The sequence below is a fragment of the Puma concolor genome, chromosome D1 (genome assembly GCF_028749965.1).
Source record: "Puma concolor isolate L17-30 chromosome D1, mPumCon1.1.hap2, whole genome shotgun sequence".
Taxonomy (NCBI): Eukaryota; Metazoa; Chordata; class Mammalia; order Carnivora; family Felidae; genus Puma; species Puma concolor.
In genome coordinates, this window is record NC_141676.1 from 101,305,070 (window position 1) to 101,331,188 (window position 26,119).

At 52.6% G+C, this 26,119-nt stretch overlaps 1 protein-coding gene across 2 annotated transcripts in view; it reads left to right on the top strand.

Moving 5' to 3' along the window:
- DSCAML1 (DS cell adhesion molecule like 1) overlaps positions 1-26,119 on the top strand; it is a 349,712-nt gene that overhangs the window by 11,115 nt on the left and 312,478 nt on the right. The window contains exons 2-4 of one of the 2 annotated variants that reach the window (XM_086679020.1): positions 4,802-4,857; positions 5,037-5,119; positions 9,164-9,310. In XM_086679020.1, coding sequence (XP_086535146.1) covers positions 4,841-4,857; positions 5,037-5,119; positions 9,164-9,310 — 247 coding nt within the window. In that variant the 5' untranslated portion in view covers positions 4,802-4,840. Of the gene's footprint in view, positions 1-4,801; positions 5,120-9,163; positions 9,311-26,119 lie in introns of both variants that reach the window. The other variant, XM_086679019.1, reaches the window with a different exon arrangement.

Here is a 26,119-nt window from a genome sequence, read left to right on the forward strand (position 1 = left end):
ACCACCTTGTACCTTTGTGCGAGAATTAAGTGAGAGAGCACTCTGGAAGGTCAAGACCCCTGACCACCCCCCCCCGCCCCCGCCCCCCACCCCACGTGCCTGGCACACAGCAGGTGCTCAGTCAGTGTTAGTCTCCTTTCTTTTGAGAACTTGCACCGTTAGCTAAGCCACTAAGCCTTCAGGGAAGTAAGTGTAAGGTGAAAATGAAGTTGGGCCTGGGGCGCCTGGGTGGCTCAGTCGGCTAAGCGTCCGACTTCGGCTCAGGTCACGATCTCACAGTTCGTGGGTGCGAGCTCCGCATCGGGCTCTGTGCTGACAGCTCAGAGCCTGGACCCTGCTTTGGATTCTGTGTCTCCCTCTCGCTCTGCTCCTCCCCCATTCTCTCTCTCTCTCTCTCTCTCTCTCTCTCTCTCTCAAAAATAAACGTTAAAAAAAGATTTAACAAAATATGAAGTTGGGCCTAGGGCTACAAGAACTTGCATAAACTCAGTCCCCCAGCCTGCAAACCTCCTCGTTGTCTCCTATCCCTGAGGGCTAGCTCGCCACTCCAGCTGTTCCTGCCTCTCGTCCCCAACGCTGCCCCCAGCAGGTTTCTGTGGGGCTCCCCAAACGTGCTGTCCCCACCTCTGCCATAGCGCGTCGTTCGGCTGGCCTGGGTTCTGGGAGTGCCTTTATTTAGATCTTATTTCAAGGCTCAGCTTGAGCCCCCCCATCCCCAGAGCTGTCCCCCTGGCTGCTGAGTAACGGTGCTCTGTAAATGTCTTCTGAAAGAGCAACGCTTATCTGGTCCCTAGGTCGGGAAGGACCTGGGGAAGGAGAGCCTTGGAGGCTGGAGGAGGGTCTTGAATTCTGCAGGGCTGCAGAGTGGTGCTTGTGCCCTGGCCACTCTTTGCAGTAACCATAAGCACCCTGGATCTGTCAGCCAGTGGGGGGGGGGGGGGGGGGGTCCCTGGGACCGGAATAGCAACCTCGTCCCTCCTGCTCACGCCTCGTCTTTATGGGGAACCAAGTACTCCCGCATTCTGTTTGCTCTGCTCTGCAGTCCTGGAGGGCAGGTCAGATGGCACAGTCCCTGTCTTTTGTGAATGAGGACATCGAGGCTCAGAAAGGCTCGTGGCTAGCCCCGGGGACCCACAGCAGGTCAGGGGTGAGTCCCAGGAGGGAAGGCAGCTCGTCAGACTCCTAGCACAGCTCTATTGTCCCATGCCTTGCTCTTCTCGGTCCTTGCTGAGGTTTTGTCACTGCTCTGAAGATTCGAACCCACCGTAGAGGCCATGCCGGACTCCATGCGGTTGGAGTGAGACCCTTGCTAATCCCCCTTTTAGGGCCGGGTGACCGAATGGACCCATTGCTGCCGCGGCCACTCACTGGTGCCCCTGTGCCAACCTTTGCACTGGCACGTGGCAGAGATTTGAGATACTGGGTGGTCAGTGCCTCAGTTTCCCCTTTATAGATTTGCTCCCTCCTTTCTCTTGGCAGCTGGGGTGAGGCTAAATTAATGTTTATTAGAGGGCTTCTGCATGCTGGGCTGACAGGTGCCTTGTGATGGTAAAGTATGAGCCCGACTTAAGTGCAAAATGCTATTGTTTTACACCTGAGGGTGATGTTTCATAATGGCAATGCGCTGTCAGAGCCGTAAGCAGAAATGAATGGTTTGTCTCATCCTCCCCAGCTCCCCCAGACTCAGAAGACAGCAGCTCGCATCCCGGGGTGGGAGACATATGAGGCTACTCACCTTTTGCTATAAATCTGCCGTTTCATCAGCCCTGACAGGTGGCTGGACAATCCCAGTCAATTCATCAATTAAATCTACCCATTTGTAGTTGCTGAGAACCCCGTGTCCTTGGCTCTGGAAGGATCCAAGGCTCAGAGTGCGAGAAGGCTGCTCTCATTGTGGCCGATGCTCCTGGTGGCAGTGGAGGAGGCCCGAGGAAGGGGCCGTCTCGCAGGTGGAGGTGTGGGACGGATTTCCAGCCGGGAGAGAGGGAGACGAGGGCTGTGTGTTTGGGGTGGGGTTGAGATGGAAGAAAGGATGGGGTGAGGCGTACCCAGCCCGGAGAGCCAGATTTTGTGGTTTGTCTCCACCGTGGTTCACGGAATAGAGCGGTTCTATCCCCGGGTCCAGAAGTAAGGTGGCGTTGGGATTCAGTCCCAGCTCTGGCACTGACACTGTATTACTTTGGAGAAGTTAGTTAACTTTGAGTCTTAATCTCCTTATCTGTGAGGTCAAAATAACAATAATACCACTCCGCAGGGAGTCGTGAAGATTAAGTGAGATAATATCTACAACGGGTCTAGCCTCTTATAATTGCTGGTGGTATTATTATTACCGAGGGCTACATCACAAATATTTTCTTACCCTGTTCCTTGAATCAGATAATTCTGAACTCCTCTCTGTCAGGAATCTTTCTCCGCTTCCCCCGTCCATTTGTCAGGCACAATGTAGAGTCTTGCTGTACCTTGATGGATTTTGGCTCCCCAAATCCATAAAGCTGCCATGGAGAGGATGTCTGATTAACTAGGTTGTCTCAGGAAGCCTCCAGAACCCCAGAGTGATGGACCTGCTCTCACAGGCTAAGCATTGTCTGAGATGTCGAGTCCGACAGGGGGCTCCTCCCAGGAGGAGTGTGTGCGTGTGTCTATGTGTGCAGGTGCACAGGTGTATTAATTCTGTACTTGGCCATCTAAATTTGGATGTTGGTGGCCAGGTGGTGTTTGAGGAAGGCGAGGGCCCCCTCTTTGTTACTGCAATGGTTACAATCATCTAATTGTTCTGAACAATTGTTCCAGACTCTGGGCTCAGATTGCCTGTGTCTGCATCCCCGGGCCCTCGCTCACTGGTTGTGTGGTCTTGGGCAAGTTGCTTTGATCTCTTGGTGCCTTGGTTTCCTCATCTGTAAACTGGGAAGGACAGTACCCCCTACTGCATAGGGTTGTTGCAAGGTTAAAAGAGGTCGTATAAGTAACGTGCTTACAACAGTGCCGGGCGTGTGGGAGACGCTTTACAAATATTTGCTGAATGAATCGCAGTAAGGAAGTCTCTCACAAGGGGAGCAGGCCACGGAAAGGGAGCCTGGCAAATCTGGGTCCAAAGAGAAGCCTTCCTAGGCCTCAGTTGGCTGACCCGTGAGGTGCCGGGGTTTCGTGATTTTGGAGAATACTCTAGCCGCTGTGAGTGAGGCACGTTTCTGAGCTTCTGAAAGTCTTAGGAGACGGGCCGCTACCCTCAGAGCAGGCTTGCTCAGTCATCAACACCGGGACTGTCACCAGGGGAGGCAGTGTGAAGAGGAGGATGGAAAGGTGATACCATTCCCTCCCCAAGAGCCTTTCAGCCGCTAAGGGTGCTGTGCCTGGTGGGGACAGCAAATGCATTTGCCGCTAAGAGGATGCCCCTGACACCCCAGCAAGGAGCCCCTGGACGTGTTTTCTGGCACTGATGCTAATGGCTTCATCGTGGCTTTTTGTGAGATGATGGGAATTGCTCTGACCAATGAGGCTTAATGGCCTCCCTCAACAAGTTGCCCAGTGCGTTCTCCCTGGAGGCTCCGCTCAGAGTTAAGCCAAGAATATTAATACAGTCCGGATGCAGGCCCTCCTCCTTCTCATAAAGTTGTGGAAATTGAGGTCAAGTTGGGTCCCCTGCAACGTTCTTTAAATAAGCCGCGGAGTGGTTTGTTTGCTGCGTGATCTCCCTGGTGGAGAGGGAGGGGCTTCCAGCCGGAGACCTGGGACTGGGCTGTCTTCTTCTTCTGGGTCGTCGCCACTTGTTCAGAGGTGGCCCTTCATAGGGAGGCAAGGCTCCTCAGCAGGGAGGGAGGCCCCGATTCCACCATTCGGGGCTGCGTCCCATCAGGCAGGAAAGACTGAGGCCGGGCGCCGGTGTGAGAGCTGCGGACAGCTGTCCTCCCGGTCAGGTGGCCCTGCTCTAGTCAGGCAGCTGCACTCCTGAGCACGTCCTCCCGGTGGCCGAGTGCTGTGATGGCGACCGGTCACAGATGCCTGAGGTCTCTGCAGCCCTGTCCACCCACCCCCTACCCCCACCCCATTTTATAAGCGAAGGAGCAGAAGGACATAGAAGGGGAGCGTCCCCACAGTCAGTCAGTGTCAGGGCTGGGTGGGGTTGGGGCGCCTGGGTGGCTCAGTCGGTTGGCTGTCCGACTTCGGTTCAGGTCATGATCTCATGGTCTGTGGGTTCGAGCCCCGCGTCGGGCTCTGTGCCGACAGCTCGGAGCCTGGAGCCTGCTTCGGATTCTGTGTCTCCCTCGCTCTCTGCCCCTCCCCCACTCGTACTCTGTCTCTCTCAGCAATAAATAAGCATTACGAAATTTTTTAAAAATTGAAAAGGGAATGATAAAAAAAACGATACCAGCTCCTCTCAGGGTTGTGCAGATGAATTGAGGTAATGGGTGTGAACCTGCCTGCCCTATAGTAGGTGCTCAATAAATACTTACCGAAGCCATTTCAGTGCTTGTCCTAACGTGTGGTTGCCAATAGTGGATCGTGGCTTCAGACCCTTCAGCCTAGCGGAGTGGTGGCCAATCCCCTCTCCGTGGGCTTGGCTTGGTATGGGAGGTGAGATGTTTCCACTCAGGCCGTTCATGTGCTGGGCTGGAAGCTTCTGTGGGGCAGGAACTGTCTCACACATGCCTGTGCCAGTGCCCGGGGCATCGTCAGCTCAGTAAGTGCTTCCTGAGTGACTGGTGCTTAAATTATGAATGGGTGTGGGGCACATGGCTCTGTGGTGTGGGGGGTTATTATCAGAACACGGCTAACCCAGCCTCTCCCCTCGGCTCCCCTGCAGCTCGCCCTGAAGATGTCGGCACCAGCCTCTACTTTGTAAATGACTCCTTGCAGCAGGTGACCTTTTCCAGCTCCGTGGGGGTGGTGGTGCCCTGCCCGGCTGCGGGCTCCCCCAGTGCGGCCCTTCGATGGTACCTGGCCACGGGGGACGACATCTACGACGTGCCACACATCCGGCACGTTCACGCCAACGGGACGCTGCAGCTGTACCCCTTCTCTCCCTCCGCCTTCAACAGCTTTATCCACGACAATGACTACTTCTGCACCGCGGAGAATGCGGCCGGCAAGATCCGGAGCCCCAACATCCGCGTCAAAGCAGGTAAGGTGTCAGCCACCTGCTGCCTCCTGGAGAGCTCCGTCTTAAGGGTGGCGACGGGGAACGGGCAGAGCCCCTTGTTCTGAGGGTCCACGTGGGGGGCGTGGAAGAAGTCTGTCTCTCAAGGAAAGTCTTCTGGTCCTTTGGAGTCTTGGCTCCTTACGGGGTGGGCGTCCTTAGGCGAAAGGGACACCGTTCTGAGCCTTCCTTCCCACGCTCCTCTGCAAAGCTGATGCCAACACCTACCCCATTCATCACTACCTGTGATGGTAACTGAGATGGTGCTCGTTTATTTATTTTTTTAACGTTTAGTTTTATTTTGAGAGAGAGAGCACAGGTGTGCACGCGAGAGGGGGTAGGAGGGGGGAAAGAGAGAGAGAGAGAGAGAGAGAGAGAGCACGCCCGCGAGGGAGGGAGAGAGAATCCCAAGCAGGTTCTCTGCACCATCAGCACAGAGCCCAACTCGGGGCTTGAACTCACCAAATGTGAGACCATGACCTGAGCTGAAATCAAGAGGGTGCTTAACCAACTGAGCCACGCAGGTGGCTGGTGCTCATCTATTTAAAAAAAACAATTTTTTTTAAATAATCTTTGTTTATATTTGAGAGGGAGGGAGAGTGTAAGCAGGGAAAGGGCAGAGAGAGAGCGAGACACAGAATCCGAAGCAGGTTCCAGGCTCTGAGCTGTTAGCACAGAGCCCGATGTGGGCCCTGAACTCATGAACCGTGAGATCATGACCTGAGCCGAAGTCGGACGCTTAAGCTTAACCGACTGAGCCACCCAGGCGCCCGAAGGCAGCTGGTGCTTGTTTAAATTAAGTGTTCATTTTAGTACTTGAGTCATGGAAAATATCCAGTGAGTTGCTCGCTTCAAAAAACAAAACCCCCCCAAACCCACCCCTTTTATTTAAATATATAAAGAAAAGTACACATCTTACGAGTAGGTAGCTTGATGAATTGTCACAAACTTTAACATCCAGATAAAGATACACAACATCAGCACCTCAGAAGCCCCCCTTGTCCTCTTTTCTGTCACCACCCCCCTAGGGGAAACCATTGTCCTGACTTCTAGCAATACAGGTGTTTGTCTCTTTTTGTGCTGAGTCCTGCATTGTGTATTCTCTTGAATCCTTTGCTCACTCTTGTTTGTGGGATTTACCTCTACTGCTGTGTGTAGTGGAATGGCGTTGTTCATTCGCATGGCTGTGTAGTGTTCTATCGTTCAACCACCACATTTATTTATCCAATCCGCTGTTGATGGATCTTTGAGTATATCTTATGAGAACAGGCATTTAGATAAAACTCGTGATGGAAAATTGTAGCAGTGAAGGATTTTGGTCTTTGGAAGGGTCAATGGAGGCAAGGAAGTGAGGTTTCTCAGCTGTCCTCTTTATTTTGTTTTTAATGTTTATTTTTGAGACAGAGTGTAAGTAGGGGAGGGGCAGAGAGAAGAGGGAGACACAGAATCGGAAGCAGGCTCGAGGCTCTGAACTGTCAGCACAGAGCCGGACTTGGGGCTCGAACCTACAAACTGTGAGATCATGACTGAGCCAAAGTCGGATGCTTAACTGACTGAGCCACCCATGCGCTCCTCGGCTGTTCTCTTTAAAGAAAATAAAAAATTTCATTTCTGGGAGCGAGGTCGGGAGGTGAGGGAAGGGCTTAGGTGGAGCTACTCTTAATTAGAATGTCACGGTGCCCTGGTATGTCATAATCCGTTGTAAGGTGTACCTCAAGTAGCAATAAACCACTGACGTTTTGGGACTGATTTTCTTAGAAGAGCTTTCTGGGTGGGAGAGGACAGATAATGTTTTAGCCAACCCGCTCTGATGGCACCAAGCCTTGGGTGTGCCATCTTTCCTGGTGATTGTGTTGGGCAAAGAAGGGTAGGTTCTGGGGAAGGCCTCCCAACCTGCCGGCCAAGATCCTGCAAGATCTCTGACTTCCAGGATCCTTCTGCCTCAGGAGTGCCTCTCACAGGTCCAAGGTTCCAAGGAGCTGGCAACAGGTGTCCTCAGGGGGTGAGGTGGGGAGGGCACTCTTGATTAAAGAGCTGGTCTTCATCCAGTTGGTTTGGTTGGGAGTAGATGTGAGCTCTTCAAACCCAGGACCGTCTTCAGGGTATCGCTCCCGGGGCTCCCTGTGGAACTTCTTCTCAGGAGTAGACCCTTTGCACTGTCCCCCTAACACTATCACGTGCCGGGCCGGAAGCCCTGAGGCCAAGGTTTGGTGCAGTGCCGGCCTCCACAGCCTAGGGGACTGGTTTAAGAGAAAGTAATGTCATATTTCCAGTTGTGTGCCTGTCACTGGGTTAGGATGCAGTTGTCATCACAATCCTGTAAAGTCCTTTTTTTTTTTTTTTTTAATACAAATGAGGGACTAAGACAAGGAGAGGTTAAGTGGCTTGCCCAAGGGCACATAGCCAGCTAGTCAGAGGTACAAGCTATAATGACAAACAGTATTTTTGCAGTGCTTTCCTGGGCCAGGCCTTCTCCACGCTGCTGTTATCATTGTTGTGATTTCCTTTTACGAATGAGGAAACCGAGGCTCCAGAAGGTTAAGTACCTCTTGGGCAGAGTCACACAGCGGCTCAGAGGAGGAGGCAGGCCTGCTTGCTCCCGAGCCCGGCCTCTGCTGGCCCCCTGGGAGTCTTCAGGGCCGTGTGCACCCAAAGCCCAGCTCTGTCCTCTTCCACTCTGCTTCCTTCCCATGTCAGCTCTCCGTCAGCCTCCTGGGTGCTTCTCTCACAGCCCTGGGCAGTGCCCTGCCCACACCCTTCTCCACCTCTCCTCCACCTCAGCTCTCTCTCTTCTTTGGCACAGTCACAACAGGGAGGTGGGGAGAGAATAAAGGCCTGGGGAGGCCGGGCAGGGTTGGTCTGACTAGAGACACAGCCAATTAAGCGGCTCTTGATGAAGCCAGAGGGGCTGCAGGTGCACAGCCAGAGGGGCTGCGGGGCCCTGAGCGTCACCCTGGCAACCGTGGCAGGGAGAGCAGGAGGGCACGCTGCCCAGGTGCCTGCTGAAGGACAAGGTCGGTAGACAGCGGGGATCTGGCTGCACCAACTCCGCTTGGCAGAGAAGGGTGGAAGGATGGAACGATCCCTGGAAGAGGCCAAGCAGAGGAGGACGAGGGAGAGGCAGGGCCCCTTGGCCCCACCCCTGAGGCTCAGCCAGCCCACCCATGGGACCCGACATGTAGCGTGGCTGCAGGTGACAGCGGCCTAGAACCCAGCCGTGGCACTGAGGCAGGAGGTCCCCACTGCACACTGTGGGGAAGGAACGGAGAGCTCTGGAGGCAGGGGCAAGCCTGGGGGTCAGGCTGTAGGCAGTGTCAGGAGGTAGGAGAGAGCAGGAAGAATTCTTTGTTGCGGGGAATCTTAGAGACCGCCCATTTTCAGACCATCACAATTTCAGATGTTCTCCTCCATTGTCCTCATAAACCACCAGGCCCTTCCGGAAAGTTTGGTGTGTGAGCTGCATTTTCCCAGGCTGCCTGTCACGTTGAAGTGGCACAAAAGTCTGTTGTTACATCCCGTGTCGCAGTTTTTATTTTTGGCAGGTTATGGTCGCCGTGCCTAAAACCATTGGCACCCGGGGCCCAGGAAGCATGTAGGAAATCAAGTGTGGTTTGCTTAGAGGAATTCTATCGCATTTCCTCGTTGCCTCCGTATCCCCTTGTTGAATGTGATCACAACGCAGCACTTAGCTGCTGCCCTCAGGCCCTCCCCATCGAATGGTTTATTAATCCTCCCTGAAATTGGACAGGTTAGAAGCTGGGCTTACGGTCTTGCGGAGGAAGGCTGGGTATTTCTGAGGGGGAGTAGGTTCCCCCATAGGGCAGAGAGGACATGACTCAGGCAGGAGGAAGATCATGGCAGGAACCTTGGGGCTGGTTAAACGGGAGGTGGGGGAGGAAGTGATGGGGGGTGGGGCCCTGGGGGGGGCGCTGAGGGGGCTGAGCGGGCTCTCCATTCCCTTCTCAGGGCCCTACCAAGTCCCAGCCTTGTGACATCCCCCCTCTTTCCCGCTCCCTCATCTTTCTGCAGTTTTCAGGGAACCCTACACCGTCCGGGTGGAGGATCAAAGGTCAATGCGTGGAAACGTGGCCGTCTTCAAGTGCCTCATCCCCTCCTCAGTGCAGGAATATGTTAGCGTCGTGTCCTGGGAGAAGGACACGGTCTCCATCATCCCAGGTAAGGCAGGACTGTGGCGCCGCGGCGGGCAGGGGTGCTGCGGGGCGGGCGGGGACTGGGGGAGAGATAAAGCAGAGATGCTGACTTGGTTGTTGAGCTGAGATCTTGAGCTGGTGGTCTTGGTTCTGGTGACTGATTTGTTATTGTTCTAGTGATGCTTCGGCAAAAAAAAAGCATCTTTGGTCTCGGCTGGGCACGTCTCTCCGTGGGGCGGTGGAAACCCACGTGCCAGCGGCCTCTCTCTCTGCTGGGCGTGCGACGGTCCCGTCGGACACAGGGTGCATCCTACTCCCCCAGAGAGCGGGGTCTCCATCCTTCCCGGCCCCTGGACCTTCGCTTGCCCTTGCTTTTTGCAATGGGAGGTGAGGCTGGAGGCTCTTTCACCATGATGGGCTGTGGGGAGAGGACAGCCAGGAGGCTGGCTGTGGTGTGCTTGGAATGATCAAGCGATGAGCACCGGATCCTGAGGGCACCAGACACGGGTAACATGCGTGTGGGACTTTGTTTTCATGACTTAGCCAAAGACCGCATTAGGATTCTAGCTGGCCCGAGCCTGCCTGTGCCTGGTATCCGGAGAAGAGCTCAATGCCACGTCGTGGGTTCACCTTGCTAGAGCCGCCATGATCGCGAGCCCCTCGTTCTTGGTTCCCTTTTCCTATGTGGTGTTGTCCCTTCAACAGGAAATCTGGTCTGGAAACCCCAAGAGAGGACGTCAAGTCCTCAAAACGCCTCCAGGCCTCCGGTTCCAAAAGGGTGGTTTTCCCCCCACCGCTCCCGGCCCCTCTGCCTTCATCCCGGCACGGTGCACACGATCTCCCGCTTTTTCTTCCTTTCCCGGCCGAGCACCTTGGTTTGTCCTTTCTGTGAAATGGGGGAAGCTGACCAGGTGTCGAGCGCCCTTGCAGCTTTGATGTCTCATTGTTGGTCGTATGAAATGATTCCCGTTGCTTGGGTTTTCGGGTTGGTTAGGGAAGGCAGACTTCGATGCATGAAAGCTGTAAAGCCGGGTTTCTAAATCGTGCTGCGCAGTTGAGTCCCGGGGGAGCTCTTTGGAAGACACTGGTGCTTGGGACCGCCCCCAAATCAGTGTCTCGGTGGTAGAGCCTGTGCATCAGTGTTTTTAAAGCTCTTTACCTGGTTCCAGTGCAGTTAGGAGGAGAGCCAATGCTTAGGCATATTTACAGCTGACATGGCGGGATACTCTTCTGGAGACATTAATTTGTGTTTTGCTCCTGGTGCTTTTTCCTTCTCTCAGTTCCAAGCAGATGGCCAGGCCGTTATGTTTCCCGGCTTCAGAGCTTGTAGCAGGACAGGAATCCGAATCTACTTTAAGACAACCGCTCTTCCTGCCTTTTGTGAAACCATAAGCTCATAGGAGAGGTTAGGATGGGTGTTCTGGCTGGGGAAGAGGGCCTCTGAGGACAAGGAACAAACGGGACATAGACGAGTCCGAATCCCAGGGATGGGGATGGGACTGGAGGCCGCTTAGTGGGTGCAGCTGGAGGAAGCAGTTGGGCCCCACAATGGGTGGCTGTGTGTAGCTCCGCGGGGTCTGGGACTGAGTCCAGGGTTCTTGCGTCCAAATGAGGCATGGGGTGCACAGCTCAAGACCCAAAGGGATCATGCAGGCAGGGGCAACCGGCTGGTGAGAGACCGCGGACCTTGGCACATCCCTGGGGGAAGCCCCAGGAATGAAGATCGAATGGCCCATTTATCCCACAGAGTCCGATGGAACGTGATTGACAGAACATAAAGAAAGGTGGTATTTTTTATACACTTGAGTTTATGGACTAAGAGTTACATTCATTAAAGTAATATCAATTAGTAATATTATCAAATAATAATTATTGTTTGAGTGCTACTACCTGCCAGACACTGGCTAAGAAATGTTCCTATGTGACCTCATTTTGTTCTCATAAAAAGTCTGTTAAGTGTATTTTTTCCCTCCACTTTACAGAAGAGGAAGTAGCTTCTTCCGGGTAAGGCATCTATTAAGCAGAGGGCGGGGGCTCGAACTCAGGTCTGTTCCTTCGACCTGTGCACTAACCCCATGCAGAACTGCCTCCCAGCACCCATCCACGTATATCCAATGCAGTGTTACTCTGAGTGCAACGGAGGCTTTAAATGTGTGCTCTAGACAAGGAGGCTTTTGGCCTTAGGAAGGGGAAAAAAAGTCCCTGTTGCGTTTTAGGGAAGGCTTCGTGGAATTGAGTCCCTGGAGTTGGTGACCAGACCCCCTAGGTTGAGACTCATCCCACTGTTTAATGAGCTGCGCAAGTCTTTTGCCCCGCTGTGCCTCAGTTTCCCCAGCTGTAATAAAATGGGCATGATGATTGCCCTACTTTACACGGTTTAAGAAGTCAATATTGTAAAAGGTTCCAAACGCTGCCTGGCACACCGAGGACAGCTGTGACCATGATGATGATGACCCAGTGGGAAGAGGGCATTCCTGTTCCTGCTGTTTCCCATGGCAGTGTGTCTGTTTCCATGTAACAGGCCCTGTGCCCCCCCCCCCACCTTTTTGAGTTTCCCAGCGTGGGAAATGGCTGGCTCATCCACACATTCCCTGGCTTCTAACACATCACCTTGTACATGCAGGGCGAGTGCTTGCTAAATGTTCCGTCGGAGCATGTATGGGTGGTTGGAAAAATCGAGAAGGAGTGCGGGAAGAGTGTTGAAATAAGAGCGATCGAAGTGGGTGTGGGGTCGGACGACATGACGACATCCGGTGCAGACGGGAGAGCAGGAAGGTTAACCCGACTCCTAGGCGTAGGAGCTGGAGGCAGTGAGCTTCCCCGCGGCAACCCTTGTAGTTGGGGCTTCGGGGCAATCTTTGATGTCAAGACAGGGCTGGGGGCCCCAAAGGGCATAATTATCAGGGAAGTGGGCTTGGTCCTAATCTGCAGGGCTCTGTTAAACTTCAGTTCTGTAGCACCTCTTTCTTTCCTTTAGCCTTGGAGAATTTTCCTCCCCTGCCCAGCCCTCGGGCACCATCCATAATCATTCTAGATCCTTCTACAGCCACGTTTTAGATCCAGGGACAGACTTTCCAAAGCACACAAATCCAACTAACACGCTCCCAGAGGAATCCATGAGAACCAGCGACTAGAGGTTTGCTTCCTCCAGCCTCTGTAGATGAGAAGCCAGAACTTGGGCCCACACGCCGCATGCTTTAATTTTGGAAAATGCAAATTGTTCATTGTTTTTTTTTTTTTCCTCATAAAAACAGGATTATCTGCCTTCCATACTCACACTGTACCCAGTGTGTGTGTGTGTGTGTGTTGTCTGGGAGGTCGGATATCAGCTTCTCATGGTGGGGGAAGGTTTAATGATTAGGTTGCCGTGAGGTTAGGGGAGGACCCAGGAGCTGGTTATCCCTCCTGATGCTTTAGAGTAGGCTTCTGGAGCAGACAGAACAGTGCTGACTTTGATCTCAGATCCTTCACAGACCACAGGGCCAACAGAAGCAGGTGATGGAGAGCAGGAGGAGGAATGGGAAGGCTGAGGTGGGTCGCTCAGGGCCCCAGGGGACATCTTCTTGGGGAGAGCAGCAGCCCTTTGAGGAGTGGGCGCGAGGGGGTGGGTGCAGGCCTCTGCTAATGAAGAGCTTACCCTTCAAGCCCTCTCTCCGAGGGTGTTTGGAAGGAATTAAGGGCTTGGTGCCTAAACACGCTCTGTGAGTTGGGTGTTTGCTCACAGGTTAGCCTTCCCAGCTGTCCAGGGTGGGGAGGGGCAGATAAGCCTCCGGGAGTCGGCCACAGAAACTCTCAGCAGCTTTTTGCCTGTACTTTTCCCAGGTAGAGGCTGGAGAGACCAAGATGGAAACTTTCCCCAAAATGCTACTTCCCAGAACTCCCTACTACACCCCTGCCTTTTCCCTCCAAGCTGGACGTCTCCCTTCCATTGGGGCATTTAAAGATGTAAAAGCACAGAGCCTCTCACCTATGATCTGGCAATTCCTACCCTTTACTCCTGTCTCGGGGGCCTTGGTCTTGAGGAGAACTGGCTCTCCAGTGTGGGTGGGGTGGGGGGTAAGAGGGCAAAGGGCTGTGCACAAACATAAATCAAAATTAAGGCCTCCAGTGAAGCTGAGATGTGGTTTAATTTCCCATCTGCATGATCACCATTACAATGCATGTTATTGGATATAAAGATAAATCCGGCCCTGTTCCTAATAGCTTTTAATTTCCACCAGACCTGATTATATCGATGCGGGCTCCTTGTGGGAGTTTCCCAGCATGCTCTTCACCAGCATGCTGACTGGCTGTTGTGGCCCCAGAGGGGAGTTTTGGACACTGCTCAGATGTGGGCCAGATGTGTCCACCGGTGCTTTGGAAGACAAGCCTGGATCGACTCCCTTGTCTCTGAGGATGGGGCTCTGGAATGCTGGGTTGTCATCAGGCCCTGGCTGGGCTGGGAGCACGCTGGGGGCCCTGTGTGTTGGTGGTGGGGGAGAGATGCAGGGGCCAGGAGGAATCTGGTCAGAGGGGGTCAGGGGCCTCCTAGTGGGCAGGGCTCCTGGACCGCAGCCCACCCTTGACGGAGGAGAGAGTCAGCGAGCCCACCTCTCTGATGGGTCCCCAGGGTTCCACGTTATTCCCGGGTTTTCTCAGACCTCTTTTCATCGCTGTGATGTCTGCTGTCTCCTCTGTACCTGTCCCCTCCTCTCCTCATTGATACCCTACTTCTCTTTTGTCCTTTAAACTCGGTCCACATGGGTCCCCTTCCGGGAGGCCTTCCGTAAGCCTGCCGACAGAACTTACGTCGTATTCTCTTAGGTGATGGGTGGTTGTTTCTGTCTCCCTGCTGCAGGAGGGTATAAGGCTGTATCTTTTCCATCTCTTTATCCTCAGGGCCCTCTTAGCACCTGTCAAAGCATAATAGTAATGAGATTAATGATAATATCTATCATGTATTGAGACCTAAATTATCTCTAATCCTTGCAATAACCCTTTAAGAGATAACATTTTTTGTTTCATTTTTTTTTTTTTCCTAATTTTATAAATGAGGACATTGAAGCCCAGGGAAATGAAACACTTTACCCAAGGTCACACAGCTAACAAAGGCTGTAACCTGGGTTTGAACTGGGGTCCTCTTAGTCCTTCTATCTCCCGCTGTCTCTCCAGGGCAAGCTTCTCACTAAGAATGGACTGTTCTTGGGGTGCCTGGGTGGCTCAGTTGGTTAAGCGACTCTGGATTTCAGCTCAGGTCATGATCTCGCGGTTCGTGAGTTCGAGCCCCGTGTCGGGCTCTGCGCTGATGGTGTGGAATCTGCTTGGGATTCTCTCTCTCCCCTTCTCTCTGCCCCTCTCTGGCTCGCTCACTCTCTCTCTAAGTAAATAAGCTTTTTTAAAAACCGGACTGTCCTCAGGTTTTCTTACGGGAGGAGGGCCTGTCCCTGTCTCCTGCACTTGCCTAGGGACAGAAATGTGTCACCAACCTTTGTACTGACCTCTTGCTGTGTGTTCAGTGACCAGAGGCCCTGGCTTTTCTGAAGGGCAACAGATCTCTAGCTGAAAGATCAGTGAATAAAACAGCCATTCTAACAAGAAGGCTTTATTGGGCACTGGCTCTGTTTTTGGCCCAGTGGGTGACACAAAGACCGTCCTCATCTGGGGGTTTAGGATTCAGTTCATGCTGTCAGCTCTGATGGACAGGGATAGATAATCTCCACGCGGTGAACAGTCATATACGATCTCGGTTTGCTTTGGAATACAGATTCAGCTTATTAATTGCATTTTGCTCAGACTGATACCAAGACTACCTCGGATCCCACATGTCTCTACCGACTTGGATGGGGGACGGAGCAGACAAGAGAGAGCTGGGTTGTGCCTGGAGACCAGTTTGGATGCATGTAGGCCGCAAACGGAGAGAGTCACAGACTGTCAGGGCCGGAAGGGCCCTGGAGGTCCGGGAGCCCAGCTTCCACGCTTACTGATAAACTGATGCTCTCTCGGGCCCCCCTTCACCCCTTCTCTCTTGACATTCTCAGAGCCCATTATTTTAACTGCTCATGAGGTGTTTTGTTTTTACTATCAGACTTCCCTCCTTCTTTGTGTATCTAGACCCTACCCATCTTTCAAAGCCTGGTTCAAATACCACCTTTTCCATGATCTCTTTCCCGATTTCTGCTAAGAATGGATTTAAAAATCACCCCGATTAACCTTCTTCGAGGGGATCCTTTTGTGAACTCCCTCCGGACTTTATCGGTTCCTTGCTCAAGGCACTAATCGTGTTTTGTCTAGTATATTTGCAATCTGTGTTCTCCCCACTTCGAGAATATATAACCAGCAAGGGCAGGCTCCTTATTTTATTCAGGCCCCTCTTCTCTCCAGTCTTTTAGAAGATGATTAATGAGGATGACAAAATGCCAGTCTCTCCCCCACTAAACTGTCATGTGGCAGGGAGGAAAGAGGCCTAGGTAAGGTCACACAGAAACCCGGTGGCATTACAGGGTTTTAAGTTGGGTGGTCCTTGGTCTTTATTTCACTGAGCTGCTCCACAGCTGCCCAGAGAGAGAAGGCTTCTGTGGGTTCCCCTGTGACGCTCTGTTGAGACGCAAAATGGGGGATCTCAGCTCTCGACTCTCTCGGGCCGTAGAGAAAAGGGGTTGGGATGGTCAGTCTGGGCTAATGTGAACTGGATGGTGTGCCCAAGGCAATTTAACAATGGGGTTTGGGCCCCTGCCGGGTGAAGGGCACAGGGTCAGGGCTTGAAGAGGAGTCGAACTGGCCCATGACCTTCTTCTTCCCTTCAGCAGAGCTCCGGAGTAGGGTTGTAGTATTTTCCCATGGAGAGCATGATATAACAGAGCTGCGATTCTTTCTGATGGTGGCCCAGTGAGCCATCACAAAAGGGAGGGAAGCCTGCCCCTGAGTCTTGGAATACATTCCCCGGGGCCATGGGGTCAGAAGGAGAGCTTTGGGTAGAGGTGGCAGCAGGGGCAAAGGCAGGAAGGCAGGAGAGGGTGGGGGTGACCCAGAGGGTAAATTAAGTGGTGAGAGCAGTTTGAAAAGGATGCCAGGATATGAAGTTCCTGCCAGTTCTGGGAAAAAAGCAAAAACAAAAGAAAACAAAATGTGTGTGTGGAGGGGCAACATGATAACGCCCAACACTTACGAAACCCTTACCAGGTTTCCAGGTTCTGCGTTGGCTCACTTAGCCTTCAAAGCAATCTGATGAAGGGACTATTATTCCCCCATTTTACAGATGAACAACCTGAAGCACAACGAAGCTAAGTGACTTGCCTAAAGTTAGGAAGTGTTAGACCCACACGTACACATCCGGATGCCATTCTTTGCATTCCTAAGCCCTACGCTATATTGCCTCCGGAAAACTTGACACACAAAATATATTTTAAAAACTGCTGCAAAGCCGCAAGAAAAAGACAACCGGATAGGAAATTGGGTGACAGATGGGAGCAGACAGCTTACAGAAGAGGTAGTGGGATGCGGCAGAGAGAAGGCAGGCTCTGGTCTTCTAGTCCTAATCCGTGCTCTTGAGCAAGTCAGTTTCAAAGCCTCTTTCGTTCGTCTGTGAAATGGGGATAAGGAAACCTGTGCACGGAATCCCTGCCAAGGAAAGCAGGCCTCTGGAGAGGCTTGAATTCTCAGGTGGGGAAGGAGGGGTCTAAACACGGCAGGGAGACGCTACCCCTGACCCCCAGCTTCATGACGTTGTCTAGCCTTGGGCTGTGCTGGGCGCCGGGCTGGCGGTAGAACACGTGACCTTGAGAAGACGGGACTAAGGCGAGACGGATGACCACGGGGGCAAGATGAGGGAAACGAACCGCCAAGACCGTGTGGAATTCCTCTCCTTATCACCTGTGCCTCGCACGGTACCTGATAGAAATGACATTAAGGGAAGGGATGAAGGCCGGTGGGGTCCGGTGGCAACACAGCAAAGCTCCCTTCCCGGGACACACTGCCCAGTCTAATCTCAAAGGACTCAGACCCTGGTTCAGCAATAACTAGTGTCTCCACAACCCCACACCGTGTAGGAAGGGCTTTTTCGTGATCTCATTTGCTCTTTGCGGTAACCCCCATTACCTTCCCCACGTTCCAGACGGGGAAGCAGATGCCGTGAGGCTTGGGGACGCACGTGGTTAGGCGAGAAGCGTATTAAGACACGTGTGTGTGTAGGGCCCGGCGGCAGGTGCCTGGACGTCCTGCCATTGAATTCTCCTCTTAACCCTGTGAGGCAGGCCTGCTACCCGCCCTCCCCTAACTCGTAGGTACACAGGAAATGAGATTCAGAGAGGCCAAGCAGTTTGCTCCGGGTCACACAGCTTCTCAGTGGCGAAGCTTTTGTCGCTGGGACCCAGAGTCCATGCTCTTTACCTGTAATGCACTTCGGTGACTCTAGCCTGAGGTCTGTCTCGAGGCTCGTGGCAATTACTATTTCCCGCAGCAAGGCAGTTACAGAGAGGACACAGCAGCTGGCCCTTAATTCTGTTATTATTGTTTGTTTATTGTTTGCTTTCATGGGGGAAGGGCCATCAGAATCAGACAGCCTTAATTTATTCCTTAGAGGGCAGAGAGAAAATTCTACCTTCTAAAGCCATAAACCACACTCTGCAGGTGAGAGATGACAGGGAAACATGCAGAAGCAGCCAAAGAGTTCTCTCCCTAGTCGGGTGGCCTGACTGGAAATGATAATCATGGTGATAATAACGGTCAGTAAGCAAAGAAGTGATCAATTACTGAGCTCTTCTGTGATACGTGCTTTTCATGGGCCATTTTGTTTCATCCTCCCTAGTGTCTTATGTAGCGGCTGGTATTGTTAGCTCCATTTTGCAGATGAGAAGCCTGAGGCACAGGGAGGTCAGTCACCTGCTCAAGGCCACAGAGTGAGGAGCTGGGCCCAGGGCACGTTGATTTCAGCTCTGAGCGGTGACTTGGGCCACCTCTCACACCGTGCCCTGTGCCGCCTTTCCTCTGTACAGCGTGCTCTGGCTTATAAAGCCTGCTCACAGGCATCATCTTACTGAATCTTTTCCATCCCATCTGAGGGGGACACGTTCTTAACTTCACCTAGGAGGGAAACCAAGGCTTGGGGGGATTGCGAGGCCTGCCCAAGGTCACCCAGCCAGGAAGGGGGGGTGGGTACAGGAACTCCGGTGTGATGCCTGCCCCTCGGGAGCCCTTGAGGCCCCCGCTGGACCACACGCCCACGGCTCCCCAGCACCCCTTCCGATCTCCCGGCGGGCGGGCCGCTCTGCAGTTGCCTGCCAGTTGGTTGGTTCCAGAACCATCAGCCGCGGCTCCACAGTCGAGCAAAATAGTCTGTGTTCACAGGTGCTTCTGGTGGTGTGTGCATGTGTCGTGTTTTGCTTTTCCATTTAGTTCATGGCAGGTGCTGCATTTCCAGAGCACCCACTGGGTGAATTTCAGCAGATTTAAGACAACTGCCGGCAGACGCTTTGCCCCGAGATCACGCCGTGGCAGTGGACGCGGAGCAAGCGGCATTGTTTGGTTAAGTTGGCACCTCTGTAAGTTACCCTGAAATCAGAGCGGGGTTCTTTACGGAAGGTTATCCTACACATAAATCATCATTAGACTACCTCATTTTTGTTTAATGCCTACCTAACTGTGCTGTAGTCTAAAAATGTGTGTTTAGTGAAGTCAAGGGTTGCAGGGAAATTATAGGGTTTTCAAAAACCCATTTGCTTTGCTGGTGTTCACATCAGAATCAATCTTGCTTTTAGTTCTCAATCTCATTGCAAACATGCAGGACTGCTCGCCGAATTCTGGCATTTAATGTAGGGTAGCGTTTATTCAGGAGAAGCCAACGGTGCTTACAGAATGGCAGAGCTATGTATAGATGGCACTTCCTGCCAAGCCTGTGATTTTGAACTCTGTTGCGTATCAATGAGACCTCACCGCCAGAACGTGAGCCGCCAGGGGACGGGCTGTGGTTCCAGGCAGAGGTCCTTGCTGGCTGGGTTGCTGCGGGACGAGGGCCTACATCCGTAATGCCACAAGCGTCACTGAGCTCCAGCACAGAGTAGGCGCTCAGATGAGGTTTATCGGATGCCTACAAGAGACGTTTAATTCGGGGTGGGGGGGGGTTGCTGATCTCTGGATTGGGCTGTCAATGGCATGAATTAAAATAAAGGGAAGGGGGAGGCCCTGGGGCTGCTGGTCGAGCCCCCCTGTGCTCCTGTGATGCCTCAGATCGGCAGGGCTTGCTGGGAGCCTCTTCTTGATGGAGTGAAGCTGTACAGCAAAGCGAAAACGGTGTAGGCTCTGGCCAGAGATCTGGGTTTAAATCTGAGGCCCGCTCCTTGCTTGCCGTGTGACCCTAGGTGGGTCTTTTTATCTCTCTGAGTCTCCTTCTCAGCAGCTGTGAAGATTAGAAGTTAGGTGCTTTTTCTATGTGGAGAAAACATAGTCTCCATGTATAGCTAGCATTTTTTATATAGACCTGGTTTTTTGTTTTGTTTGCGTGTTTTGTTTTACATAGAGATCCTCTCGATGTAGGGTTTCAACTCTGTTTTGTGCTGAACAGATACAGGCTAACTGTTCCGGGGTTTGTCATCCCCTCCAGGCCTGGAAGGTCTCCGGGAGGAGTGAGTGTGCGGATGGGAGCAAGCAGGTGGGGCATCCAGGGGGCGAGCATCTGATTGTGGGTATCTAGGAGTGAGCGTGTAGGGGTGAGCTTGGGTCTCATTACATTGGGGCTGAGCGCCTTAGGGCAGGACGTTGAGGGAACAGACCCTCATGTTGGGGCAGTGGCAGAGTATTTCCCAGAAGGCCTATATACAAGCCCGATATTCCATTGGCTTTTGTGGTCCAGCAGGCACCTTGCCGTGTGCAGAAACCTCAGGAGCTTAGGCATGTGTCTTAGTCAGCCGAAGCCTGCCTTTCTCAGTGGGATGCTGAGCCAGCGGAACCAGGAACAGCCTTCTGCATTCCAGGACAGTGACAGTAGGGGCTCAGAGGCTGGCACGAAGGCCTCTAAGTTGGAAGCTTCTTCCTCTCACACCTAGAGGCTTCTGCCCTCCACATCAGGGTCAGAACATACCTGAACGCCCACATCTTTAGGAACACGGAATCTGCTGGAAGCCCGGAGGGGCGGCTGCAGAGCAGACGACAGAGTGGGAGACGGAGCCTGTGACAGTGAGTGGCAGTGGGGGTGGGAGTTGGAAGCGAAGTCTGGGTTTTCCGTTCAGCTGCTTATGGGCTCAGGAGTCAGCCAGGTATCGGATGCTACCTCTGTGTGGGGGTCTGGGGGCTCTCTGAGGCCTTGTTAAGCAGAGGAGTCCCTTCAGAGAGGATGCTGGGAGATCCTCCTCACCACCCTTGGAGTGGGACACAGAAGGGAAGAGGCTCGCTATCTAGAATGTTCCAGAGCCTGCCGTTACACAAGCCCAGGGAAGCCGGGGTACCTGCTCAGAGCCTGCGCCCAGGGAAAGGCACAGACGCCATCAGGCTGCAGCTGGCAATGCCATGTCTTACGTTGGCTTCACCCCCCGAATCTGTCTAAATGGCCATGTTGGCATTAGCAACAAGCAGTGGTTGCATTTTCCGTTCATTATTTAATTTAGCAAATGTTTTTTGAGCATTTCCTGTGTGCAAGATGCTGTGTTATGTAGACAGGGATTCCCAAGGGTCTTTGCTCGAGACTCTCAGGGGATTTGGAGAACTTCCTCTTTCCACACACCAAGGAAACTCATTTTAATTAAACTGTGTATGTGCGAATGGGTGCGAATAGTATGCGCGATGTAATTTGTACATGGTGAGTATGTACATATGTGTACCCACGCACGTACGGCTTTTTTAAGTTTTTACTTAAATTCCAGTTAATATAGAGTGTGATATTGATCTCAGGTGCATGATATGGTGGTTTAACGTTTCTATACGTCACCTGGTACTCATCGAGACAAGTATACTCTTTAATCCCCATCACCTCTTGCACCCATGCCCCACCCACCTCCCCTCTGGTAACCATTAGTTCTCTATAATTAAGAGTTTGTTTCTTGGTTTGCCCCTCTGTCCCTTTGCTTGTTTGTTTGTTTTTATTTTTAATGTTTATTTATTTTGAGAGAGAGAGAGAAGGAGAATAAGAGCGGGGGAGGGGCAGAGAAAGGGAAAGACAGAATCCCAAGCAGGCTCCATGCTGTCAGCACAGAGCCCGACATGGAGCTCGAACCCACAAACCATGAGATCACGACCTGAGCTGAGATCAAGAGTCAGATGTTTAAGTGACTGAGCCACCCAGGCACTGCTGTTTTATTTCTTAAATTCCACATGTGAGTGAAATCATAGGGTATCTGTCTTTCTCTGACTTGTTTCGCTTCGCAGGATACTCTCTAGCTCCATGCGTGTTGTTGCAAATGGCAAGACTTCGTTCTTTTTAACAGCTGAGTAATATTCCAGTGTGTGTGTGTGTGTGTGTGTGTGTGTGTGTGTGTGTGTGTGTGTGTGTCCGTGTCCACACACACACATACACACCCCATATCTTCTTTATTCATTCATCAGTGGACACTTGGACTGTTTCCATAATTTGGCTATTGTAGATACTGCCGCTATAAACATCACGGTGCATTAATATTTTTGTATTTGGGTAAATACCCAGTAGTGCGATTGCTGGATTGTAGGGCAGTTCTATTTTTAGCCTTTTGGGGGACCTCCATACTGTGGTCCAGAGTGGCTGCCCCAGTCTGCATTCCCACCAACGGTGCACGAGGGTTCCCCTTTCTCTGCATCCTCGCCAGTACGGGTTGTTTCTTGGGTTGTTGATTGTCGCCATTCTGACCCGTGTGAGGGGATATCTCGTTGTGGTTTTGATTTGCATTTCCCTGATGATGAGTGTCGCTAGGCGTCTTTTCATGTATTCAACACTCCCGGTTTTTGCCTCTGGAAAGAGGAGACTCACCCTCACCTGCGTAGACCCCCACACGCGCCCTCAAGAGCAGAGACCCAAGGCAGACACCTTGGCCACTGTCTTTGGGGAAGGGCATAGGAGCATCTAGCTCCGGAGCGCGTCTGGGTGAGTGTACAGAGCTTGGCCTTTTCTCCCGAACAGCGGGCGGTCCCCTGTTCTCCTCTTCATCTTCTGGGCAGGAATGAGGGTGAACTCAGTGTCGTGAGTTTTGTGGACACCCTTGGAGCGGTCACTATTCGATGAGGCCTGTGAGGCGTAGGTACAGGAAGGGTGGGCAGAGACCTGGAAGATGCGACCCGTGCCGGCCGTTGAGGGGCTTGCTGCACGATAGGCAAGTCGAACGTGGGACACAGGTGACCCCCAAGGAAGGAGGGTGTGATTAGGGCACAGGAGAGGCACGGCCTCTGCGGGCTCACGGGTGGGAAGCCCTGTCTGCTGTGGTTAGAGCAGGTGCCACATCAGAAGCAGCGTTTCCCAGGGGTCCTGGAGAATGGGTTGTTTTGGCAGGCGGTGCTCCCGCAGGGGAGAGTGTTCTAGACCTGTCTGCTCTCAAGGTTAGAATCGCCGCTATCATCCAGACCCACCCCAAACAGTGAAGTCTGGATCCCGGCGGGGGGGGGCGGGGTAAGACCCAGTCGTCTGTATCTGCGAAAGTCCCCTAGGCGATTCTGGTAAGCAAACCCGTGCTCTGCATACAGGAGGCCATGGGGGTAAAGTCCCCGGGTGCCCGGTGAACAAAGGCTGTGCTCTTCGGGGAGACTGGCTGGTGTGTCTGGAGCTCACGATATATTTATTGAAGGGTGGGGAGTAATTAATGCTGTACCGAGTTTTATGTAATTAGAGGGGAGTGGGGAGTCGTTGAAGATTTTGAGTGGGGAATGGTCCGGACTTTGGGGAGCGGGTCTTCGGTGGTTAAGGATGTTCCCAGAAACATAGAGATCATCTGCCTCCCGGAGTCTAAGCCTGCCCTTAAATTTCCCAAGAATTATCACTGGGCCTCCTTTGGGCAGGCACGCCTCAGAGTCTAAGCAGTATAGGGATTAAAGACAAACCGAACAGTCCCTCTCTTTTTACGACATTAGTGAGTTAAATTTGCATTGTGCGTTTATAGTTTATAGCTCACTTTATACATATTATACTTTGACTCTCACAAGGTTTCTGTGCAGCACAGAACAGTCCTTCCCATTTCCAGATGAGCAAACAGAGGCTGTGAGAGATTCGGTGACTTTGCTCTTTCCTCCGGTACCTCCGATGGCATGGGCCGGATACGGAGCCAGGCACTGTGGTAGACGTGACGTCATGTGGTAAAGACCGAATATATTTCCTGTTTCCACGCGGTCTGTGGCCCACGGTGAGTGGGAAGAGGCTCTGCCCCACCAGCAGTTACACAATTCGATAAATAATCGGTGAGAGCTCCAGTGCGTCTATTTCATGAGCTGACCTCATCAAGGCCTGTGGCATTGATTGATCTCATTGTATTGTTGGGATAAGATGGGATCACGGTGCCATTGTCCCCATGTTCAAGTGAGGAAATGGGGCCTCAGAAGCGCCCTGCCCAAGGCCCTGCCCAAGGCCCAGGAGTCAGAGGGGGAGGTGAGGCCATGCTGGGCAGAGTGCGTGGAGTTTGGAGGGGAGGGTGGTGATAAACCCATTGTACCTGCATGTGCCAGGCACAGCGTGGATTACTTTATGCAGGAGAACTTGTGTCGTCCCCCCAATATCATGATAAGGTGGTTGGGATTACCAGCCCCATTTGACTTATTTATTTATTTTTAGGGAGAGAGAGAGAGAAGGGGGGGGGGGGCGTAAGTTAGCAAGGGACAGAGAGAGAGAATCCCAGGAGGGGCAGAGAGAGAGAAGTGGGGCTCACCCGAAGCGGGACTTGAGCCCACCCGATATGGGACTTGAACTCACGAACTGTGAGATCGTGACCTAAGCTGAAGTCAGATGCCCAGGGGCCCTACCAGCCTCATCTGAAAGATGAGGAAAATGAAGCACATTGAGGCGAAGTAACTCACCCGAGGCCACACAGTTGGTGAGGAGCGGGCTAGGGACTCAGTCCCAGGTCATGTGGTGCCAGGACCCACTCTTCACCTCTAGGCCACGTGTCGGGGTCTCTCAGGTCCCAGGCCCAGGGTCTTCCTGCGACATAAAACAAGAACACAAAAGGCAGACTTCAGTCTGGGTGCAGGGTGTCCGGATCCGAGGTCTCTGTCCGCGTGTCCAGGAGTGAGCTCTCATCTGGAGGGGGAGTGTGAGACGACCCTCCATGCTGGGAGGCCCAGCGCCCAGGTATAATCTCCTTAACACCTCTCTTCTCTTTGTCTTTGCCCTCTCTCGTGTGGATTGCGTGCCTGCTTGTCACCAACTCCCCCAGAGTATGCTGAGGATCGGGCCAGAAAGCTGGGGGAGGGGCACAGGTTTCTGGCTCCCGCTGTCTCGTTAACTGCCTTCATCTCCCTTCTCTGGATGTCACTTTCCTCATCTGTAAGTGGAGGGGCTGGACGAGATGATTCCACACATCCCTTTCGGCTTGGTTCAGTTTAACCCACTCTTTGAGCCCCATGCGCCCCCCATCATACCGGGCACCGGGGGCACCGTGGGTGACAGGTCTGTGTCCTGCTGGGGAGACAGACGTGTCCGGAAAAGAGCTCCGACACGCATGTTCCTTAAAGACACTCTTACATATGGGCAAGGCAGGAATTGTCATGGCAACTGTGTTTGTGATAGTAAAAGAATTGGAAACCAATATAGATAAATTAAATCTCTTCTATTTCCGCAATGAAATACTATACTGTAGGGGAAATGCATGAAGCAGAGCTTTACAAATCAGCCTGGACATGTCACGAAAAGAAAACCGAAAACAAACGTCGAATGGAAGAAAGCAAATCGCAGAAGGATGTGTACATTATGGTACCATTTGTATAAAGTTTGAAAACATGCAAAGCAGTACCCTGCATTGTTTCTGGATACATACATATGTAGCCAAAGTAAAAAAACATGCATGAGGATGATAAACACCATATTTAGGGTAGTGCTTACCTCTGAGGAAGGAGGCAACGGACTCACTGAGGGAGAGACAACTGTTTCCAGAAGGTTTTATTTCTTAAAATGTTTCTTCCTAAAAAGAGCTGAAGAAAATATAGCCAAAATAAACATGGGTGCTTTTGTATTATTTTTACCCTTTTTCTATAAGCGTGGTGTATTCCGTTAGGAAGAACCCGTTTCAACACAGTACGCAAAATGCGGGGAGAAGGGTGGGGTCACACTTGGGGCCCTTCTGTGGCATTCCAGGGTTGGGGGGCTGGGAATGCCGAGAGAGCTCGTGGCTGGTGAATGTGGGATTTGGGAAGCCGATCCCAGGGGCTCGTTGTGGGCGGAGCTGGGGAGAGGTAAGGAGACGTGCCCACATCTCAGTGATGCTCCCCCCACCCCTCCCCGCCCCTCCCCACCTGTTTCCTGCCTCCTCTGCCCCAGCCACCTTGGGCAGGGCTGGTGCTCAAGAGCTGTTAAATAACTACGTTAAAAGTGGTATAACTATAAGAGGGGGAGAGATGTATCTACCTCGGGACTTCATTGTAATCGGTTTCGTGGTTTAATGAGAGTCTGGAGACCCAGCGTGAGGGCCCTGAAAATGAATACCGGCTATTCGTGGGGCTGGGAGACCCCTTGCTCTGTCATTTTCCTAAGAGCTGGGAGCCTAGGGGCGTCCTGGCAGCCGTTGTCATATGTCCTTCTGTCCTGAGGGGCAGGAAGTCCATGTCAGAGGCCAGCTGGGGAGGGACAAGTGACTTGGGGATGCGGGGAGGGGCCCCGATCATTACCTGCCTTGAAGGGTTTACTCCCAATCCCAGCTCAAATGACAAGAGAAATCTGGGAGCCCAGGTCGTAGCAGATGAGGAAAGCTGAGAGAGAAAGGTG